The sequence below is a fragment of the Schistosoma mansoni genome, chromosome W (assembly GCF_000237925.1).
Source record: "Schistosoma mansoni strain Puerto Rico chromosome W, complete genome".
Lineage (NCBI taxonomy): Eukaryota > Metazoa > Platyhelminthes > Trematoda > Strigeidida > Schistosomatidae > Schistosoma > Schistosoma mansoni.
The window spans coordinates 22,967,300-22,976,338 of record NC_031502.1 but is presented as its reverse complement, the minus strand read 5'-3'; the positions used below and the strand labels follow the sequence as shown (position 1 = coordinate 22,976,338).

At 35.1% G+C, this 9,039-nt stretch overlaps 1 protein-coding gene across 1 annotated transcript in view; it reads right to left on the bottom strand.

Moving 5' to 3' along the window:
• Smp_152350 (putative voltage-gated potassium channel) overlaps positions 1 to 9,039 on the bottom strand; it is a gene marked incomplete at both ends in the record, with an annotated part of 47,584 nt that overhangs the window by 19,536 nt on the left and 19,009 nt on the right. Inside the window, one exon of the mRNA XM_018789010.1 lies at positions 6,664 to 6,857. Coding sequence (XP_018654495.1) covers positions 6,664 to 6,857 — 194 coding nt within the window. The remainder of the gene's footprint in view (positions 1 to 6,663; positions 6,858 to 9,039) is intronic.

The window sequence follows — 9,039 nt, the reverse complement described above, 5'->3', positions numbered from 1 at the left end:
TGTGATATGTTAATGATCTGGGCAAAGTGTGACCTATCCACATACAATGTCTCTTCCTGACCTCGTCCATTGGTAGATGAACTGTTCTTTTACACTAGTTGATTTGGATCTTCTCTGCTGAATAGATTTGGAGTAACTTGAGTAGATAGTCGTTCATAAATACCTGGATATTTTGATGATAACTGTGATAGACACAGAAGTTTCTGCTCCATACAATCGAACAGTTTCAACGTTTGTATTGACGACTGCGACTCTGATCTCGAGTGTTTCTTCCTTCGAGTCCCCGACATTCTTCATGTTTACTTTTCCAATTTGTGCTTTCGAATCTTCATCAGGTCCTTCTTGTTTATCGGTGATGCCAAACGGGTGTGTAAAGGCTTCCATGGCTCCCGAAACTTCCCCAACATGTATGATGTGGTCGGTGATTACTGGGTTGTATTTCAGGACCCCAACTTCCTCTTGTGAACGTTGAGGTTCATTGAGGCAGAAGCCGTTAATTCACAAGCTGCGCTCGTTTGCATTTGTTGCCGTGTGAGATAGTAGGTTAAGGTCACCTGTGGTGAAAAACTATTCAGATGTGTTGAAGTTGTCCACCATATTTCATGCTTGTCTTGAGATGTGGGGGTCTTCATAATCGGTTTTGTAATTAGCGAGGAGAGACCAGATTTACTCGAAAAGAATCTCTGTGCTACCATCCATACAAGATATTTACACAACGCGCGTCAAAACTGGATTCCACTACTAGCCACCGTCCATCTTTGCTTACAATGTTTGTGAATTAAGGCTATATCGAGGCAATACGCACAGTATGTACACATGCCAATTAGAGACTGACCAGCTGCAGTCCTAACACATCGATGGGAAGATTTAAACAAACAATACTAAATGAAATTATACTAGTAGTTTGTTTAAAGTTTTAGGTCACATTTTTCCCTCTTAAATGTGTAATTATTATTGGCAGAAATTTTCGGAAACCATGACAATTTAAAAGACTCATTGTATTTTAAAACAAGTTAATGTTTATTATATTTAACTACTTTAGTATCAAAAGTGATTTAGATATTTCTGATCCCTTAACTGTTATCATAATTTTTAGTGAGTCTAACTTATATCCGAACATCTTAGATCTTTTGTTGTCGTACAATGTAGTAATGTTATCGTCTTGAATATTCTAAAACTATCGTTTTAAATAAATAACTGGGTTCGAATCTCGCGGGTGCGGGATCGTGGATGCGCACTGCTGAGGGGTTCCAAAATAAGACGAAACGGCAGCTCAGTGCTTCCAGGTTCTCCATGGTGGTCTAGCTTCAATTGGCTCATGATTTCAACCATGAAAATTAATTTTGAGAAAAAAAATCCAGTTCAAACTTTACTGTTAGCTAAATTTACATTTTATAGAGTTTATTGTTAGATAATGTTCAACATTATATTAATAGTTGAGTTAGAGAGCAGCACCGTTGAATACCATGAAAGGTCAGGCGTTCGCATGTGAGATCGAAGTCCTTGGGTTCGATTCCGATGTGCGCATTGCTGAGGAATCTTTTGCTAGAATGAAACAGCTGTTTAATGCTTCCATGTTTTCAGTGGTTTTCTAGCTCAAATGGGTTCATGATTTTAATGGAATTATATTAGTAATTGGAAATAATCTAACTTATTAGGGTTGTATATTTGGAATTGAAGAGCAGGCGAGAAAATACCTGGTAAATCCATCGTATTCTACAAATGTCATTTCTCTTGTTTAGCTAAAAAAAGTGTTGACAGGAACCAATTATTTTAAATTTGTGTTGGCTGGCTAATTGAGTCAGTTTACTACATCTATTTACAAACATTCATAAAATGTTTACAACCTGTCGTGAATTTAATTACTAAGAATCTTAAGAGTACCACCATGATGTATTTCTCCTTCTTTGTTGTCGTTTAAAGAAACAAGACAAGACTACTTTAAAATGTATGCATCAAATATATTGACCAATGAAGAGAGATATCACGTGAATAGAAACGATTGAAAAGACCTATAAGGGAATATTGACAAGTCAAATCCATGTGAACATGATTTTTGTTGTAATAATGTATATTTTGTACTAAGATTTCTTTACTGTTGATATAGCGAGTAAGAACTTAATAAGTGATTAGTGTCACTAGCTTAAAATATCAATTTCTTCTAACAATCATCTATGAAATATAATCACATTTAACGGATCCGATCCTGTTGCTATTCCTATAGCTGCAACATACAACTATCCGTCCGCACACGTAGTGCACACTATACTACTACTACTAATGATAGTAATAATAATAAAAATAGTAATATTAGTGTAATCACTATGAAATATGAAAAGACAAAAGAATATTTAATCATTAGATATTAGAAAACTGATAGGGATGAATATTTAGTCAGGTTCAAATGACAAAAGAAAAATTTTAATTTAAAACTATCATAGATAGTACAGCTAGTAAAGAATCTCTCGTTGTTGATATTCAGGATTGGAAATGATCTGTCTCCATCGGTATATGTGTATACAGAGAGGATTGTTTTGATTTCCTGTTTCATCCTATTGCGAACTCAACAACTAAATAAGTATGCATCCCAGAGTCGATGTGTTACTCACGGACTCGAATCTAGTAACGTTCGATTTAAAACTCAACGCGTTATCTGTTTAGCTACTGAGTGGAGATAGTCAAAAATGTCGATGATTGGATAATTCAAACCATTTCATTTTGAATTAAAATTTGTACCCGCTACGCAAGTGCATGGTTATCTGGATTTAGTAGCTAAGTAGATGATGAGATGGCGTTTTAAGAGAACGGCATTGGGTTCCAGTTAAGGAGTGAACATCAACTCCAGGGTACAGGTAAATCATTAGTTGGTGAGTCTAAAATAGGAAAAAGCGCGCTTTCTGGATACCAATGCTAACCATTGTCCGTCTATTCTTCACTAACGATTATTAAGAAAATGTAACAAGCATTCCAAGAATTGAGGTATTTTCAGTGAGGTTTAATTGGACCGAAACTTGTGAAGTAATGATAAAACCGGAATATATATATGGTATACATGTATGCTTACAATGTTAACTAGAGTGAATGCTAACTGAAACAAAAAATCTGGACAACCTACTAACTGGAATTATCCGAAATGTTATTTGAAGTAGGAAAGAATACATAATATATAATATAAATATTGTAACAAAAATTTGTTCAGATATTTGGTGAAGTTGATAAAAACAAGAGATATGCTGGACTATCATAATTCACACCAGTCCCTGATTAATGTAACATCTCTTGAGACAAGTGTCGACTCAAGACAAATGGTAAGTTAATTGAAATAGTAATAAGTAATGACGATAAAATAGACTAAACGTTGAGAATATAGTTTGCTAGATGGTTGGATTAGTCCTTCCAGTCTCCTATATTGTCCGAACATTCCATGTACCTGTATAAATTGTTGCTCTGGATGTTAGAAGGGGTCTCGTGACTTCCAAAGAATCTCGGTTTTCATCATAAGGCGTCATAATTCATCTTTCAACTCTCAGGGCAGAGTCTGAATGGTTTAATTTGTTTATTCTAGTTAGCGCTTTTTCAGCAAGGTTGTTTTCTATGGGATGAGGTTGCTGACCCCATTCCCAACCCCCCTCCTATGGGTGGGCTTGGAACAGGGAATGACCCTGGAAAAGCTACAAGAGAATATTCAATGTCCTTTGGCCGAATAAAACCAGAAACAAATCACTGTGGGAAAGAACAAACAGACTTCCAGTTGAAGAGGAATTTAGGAAAAGACGCTGGAAGTGCATAGGACATATATTGAGGAAATCATCAAACCGTATCACGAGACAAGCGCTAACATGGAATTTTAAAGGGAAAAGGAAAACAGGAAGACCAAGGAACACATTGAGTCGGGAACTGAAAGCAGATATGAAAGGGATCAATAGCGACTGAAAACAACTGGAAAGGATTTTCCAGTACAGAATTCGATGGAGAATCTTGGTGAGCGGTCAATGCTCCTCCGAGAGTGGTAAGTAACTAAGATGGTTCGAGGGATTCGGCAAGAATTCCTAATACAGAAGTTTAATAAAGGTGCAAATAGCTCAGTAGTATTTTAGTGACCAGGGATCTGACTCCAAGTAGATCATATGAATGATTGCTGTCGAAATATACATCCTGGTTATTCTCATATATCATTATCAACTTAATCCGCGTTAGTGAACATAACGGAATTAAATAAGCCAAATACGATAATGCATTTTGAATATATATATATATATATATATATATATATATATATATATATATATATTTCATGCACAGTTGTTTGAACAGGCAATCAGAGAGACGAAACAAAGAGGAAGGAACGAAGCAGATTGGAGAAAGCAATTGAGCCAACTCGATTTAATCGAGCGTTAATCAATATTTATAGTCACACAAATATAAACTACAGACATGTGATAAGTAGGATAAGATGTACACACACATACGCCCATATAAAACAGGTTGATAAGTGAATAATTAACTAGGTCAAAACGTGACTCAAGAAGAATGAATAGATTAGCCTGTCCAGGAGCTAGAATTAGTTATAAGGTCTTAACATTGTATCCGACACTACAGTACACTCACTTTTCGTCCTCCTAATTTCGTAAACAACGCTCGTTCCGCGTGAAGGTAATGAATGGTAATTTACTGACAGAGAGGGAGAGCTGACTCTCCTCACCCTCGGTCGTACCAGGGCATTTGGGGGCGAATTGTATGAAATTAAACGTTCAACCTGAGCATTTTAATTATTTAACAAAGAAGTATCGATTTTCTACATTAACTCCTATTTGAAATTACTATTGATTGTTTCCAATAGTTGTTAGATTTACATTTATAAATTATTCCCTGTAACCATTATTCCACAGCCTTGACAACGCGAGAGACAAAGCTTTAATTCCTTAGAAAGTAACATCTGATCATAATGATTGTGTGTTAATATTTTGAAAGAGCATATTATTTCAGAACATGATAAAACCTCTTTTCCAGGCAACTGTCATATCATCTAATATTAGTTTATTATGGGGTTACTTAAATAATCCGATCTCGTAAGCAATTGTCACTCAGTCACACTGTATCATTAAAAATTTGCTATCGATTGTTATTTTACTCATTCATTTTAACAATTCAAAATTCATCCAGTTATCATTTGTTTTATTTAAACACATAAATATTGGTACAAAGGGGCACCAGATATATATGCACCACACAAATCTCATTTGATTTGTGTGAGGGCTACGATACTGCCCAAGTGCCTAAACTGAAGCAGGTGGTTTTCTTAGGGGGCCACACACGAAGTCTTTGACCTAAAGATCTGATTCACAAGGCAGTGGAGCATCGTAAGAAGATGAAGTCTCATGGTAGTTGATGACCAACGATTGATTCATACGCCATTTGTTCCCTCAGGATACTGGAGCCCATGTGCACCATTGGTTTGGAATGAGGGTTTTCCAACTCCCCTAGGTGGACGCTCCGTGTCCACCAACCCGATTAAAGCGCCGAACATTCGAGTTCTAAACTATAACAATTACTAGACAAGTTTCAGTCTGTGTGATATCCGGTTCAAATTATCTTCTGATTAGGTTATAATATTTTATAATTTCATTTATTAATTTACAGAAAAGTAATTCATAATCACACAATTTTTAACAAAACAATGATATTAATTTATTAATATACATAATTATACACCTATTCGGTTAGTGATAGTTAGTTAGAGGTAATCGACAAGAAACTCTGAATCTAGGTTTTTTATTAATGGCCAATCAACAGCTAGGCTTACCTGGAACCATCAAGAGACTAATGCTCTTCTTTAGATTCGGATCCATATCACTTAGCCTCATAGTTTGAGATATTAGCACTGAGCCGATTCGGCTAAAACTGAAATTGTCTTCAGTGAGTTGTTATCTCACAACAGACGTGGTTGAACTCCACTGATCACTGCTTCCCACTAGAACTCCAGGATATGTATCTTGAAGTCAGTCACTAGTGAGCATATGATTATAATCAGAAGGGGTTTTGTGGAGACAATTGGTGAACGGTTGCTCAAACTTCGTGGATCAGTTGAAGTTAGACATTAGCACCGTTGGATGCCGGTTGGCTCAGTGGTCTATCGGTGAAGTGCTCGGGCGCGAGACTGGTAGGTCCTGGGTTCGAATCTCGCGAGTGCGGGATCGTGGATGCGCACTGCCGAGGAGTCCCATAATAGGACGAAACGGCCGTCCAGTGCTTCCAGGATTTCCATGGTGGTCTAGCTTCAATTGACTCATGATTTCAACTATGAAAATACTGAAATCTCCACAAAACCCCTTCTGGTGTTAATATATCTTTAGAAATTCATCTGTTTGAGATTTATGAAATTTATCCCTTAAGCAAATCGTAATTAGTTCGCTTATTCTAGTAATTTTTGCCAAGTCAATTGAGCTGCCACAACACACAAGTTGAAAAAAAGAACAAATATGTAAATTATACAGCTGAACATGATCAACAGAGAAGTCATGATCAATGTTAAGATTCAGTTAGTAGCAGCATTAAAGACTAGAACGAATTAGTACAAACGTATTAAATATGATCATAATTAATAGTAATGCAAAAAGACGCGCACACACGAATAATTTATTGATTTTTTTTCCGCTGACTTACTTGATCTCCAGCTGTACGAAAAAATAGCAAGTCGAATGGGATCGCCGCTACCAGATCAATAATAAACCAACCTTTAATATAATGAGCAGCTATACGTTTTGGATGTGAAACAACTTCATCATTTTTATTCACATAAGTTGTACGAAAATTAATTAAAATATCAATAATGAACATGACATCAACTAAGATATCCACTGTGGATAATAGTGTTGGTGATGATGAAGAGGTAGTGATTGATGGGTGGGCAGTATGAGAAATATCTGATGATTCAGAATGATTATTTGTTGAAGATTTATTCTGTGTACGATTTATATCAAAAGTGGTTGCTATCTGTGGTGTTGTCGTTGTTATGTTTCCTGACTTAAAGGGTTAAAAAAATAATAACAAACAAGAGATAAGGTAACTTTAAAAAAGTGGTTATATACTGTATTGCATTGAATAATAACAATAAGCACAAAATCTGGGGCTTCTTTCACACGATAATTGTTGTAATTCATTCCTATTGGCTTTTTGAATCTTCCCATTGATATTAAGCACTGTAATTGACCAGTCAATGGGAAGATTCAAATAACCAATACAAGAATGAATTACATTTTACTTCATCGGAAAAGCTGATCGCATTTGAAGCGAACGATACCGGATTCGACTCCCGGAGTGAACATTTAATCCAAGATGCAGATACGCTCAGTTGACGAATTTAAATAAAACGAAACTCGCATCCTGGGTTCCACTACTAGATACAGATGTAAAAAAATATGAAAAATGGGGATTGTTGAGAACTATTACTCTAAAGTGGATTACTCCATGTATATGTATGCCAACCAAAATGCAAGCCTTCAGTTAATTAATTGTGTACCTATTGTAGTGAACGTGAACTTAGGTGAGAAAAACCAATTTATTGTTAAATGGAAAATTACAGTGCTTTCGTAAAATATGAAGATCTTATATTAAATACATTATTTGCACATCTTCCTTCAGTTGTCTTGTACGTACTGCATGATTCTACCGATTCTATTTTTATTATAATTGCTCTTTTTTTTCCTTCTCTCTTCAATTCCATCTTCTGCTGGCAGGCATTCCACTTCAGATAGCAGCTAGAAACTACTTATATCAGTCAGGATAAGTAGCATGCACCACACTATTACTTAGTTTTTTTTGACATAAATGACTTCATTTATAATGTGTTGCGGTGTTTTCTACTTGATGTATATTATTATATGACTTTTTGAATCACAAACTAATACAATAGTAAAGATTAAATCGGATGGCTTTTCTCATGTTTTCATTAGCCAGGTTGTAAGCAGAAAGAAACTGTATAAACCATTTAATGTCAGCATACTTAATCGCTATATTAATGCTGTTTATCATAAACGGATTTATCAATAGAGTATTCAATAAGTTAATGAATCTACTAAGTGGGTATGTCGAAATTGAAGTCATAACAACTAAAATCAATAGTTGGAGGGACAAGGCATAATTAGTTCTTGTTATTATTATTAATATCATTATGATTACTATTCCGATTAATTTACTGTTCACATTAATTGTTGTTATAACGTAACAACTTGAGACTGATGCACATCTTGTTATATCTAGAGCTTTGATTCTTACTATGCCGCGTCTACTAGACTACTTGAACGATAGAACCTGCAACGTCGTAAGAGAGAAGACTAGTAAGTAGGAACTTTATTCCCCAAAATAGTGCCAAAATATAGTACAGAAATCTCATGTATTTATAGTTTTTGGTTGAAAGTAAAAAATCATTTCGTACAACCAATAGGCACATGGGGGGTCATTCTTATCTATCCAATAGAGAAGCTACACGTCGACATTCCCCTAGCAGTGATTGGATGGAATGTCTTCTGGTCTTTCTGGGCTTCTTAAGGGTTCCTAAAGTTTACCAACAAACCATTCTCACACATCTGTATCAGATCCTACGCAAATTACGACTAATTAATCTGATACTGTTACATCCTCTAAACTATATGGTATAAATTGAGAAATTTTTATCATGGTTCTAAACAAAACAAAAAAAAATTAGCACATATATTAAATGAAAGTCATCTAGTACAGATAACAAAAGTTTAGAAATGAAACAACTCAACTCGCTAAGAATTCAATACACACACGCGCACACAAGGATCAAAAACAAGTATATTCTCATTTAAGCGACAAATAAGCTTCTATTTTATTAATATCAGTGTAGACTGATTGATAGAACTAATTGAACACTAAAGACTAGGGACTACATAGCACTTATTACTGTCCAATGATTACATACATAACGTATAATTTATTGTCTTATTCTAAAAATTCATTTCAACTTTAGTTGCTTCTCAAATCATAGTATATATATATATATATATATATATATAT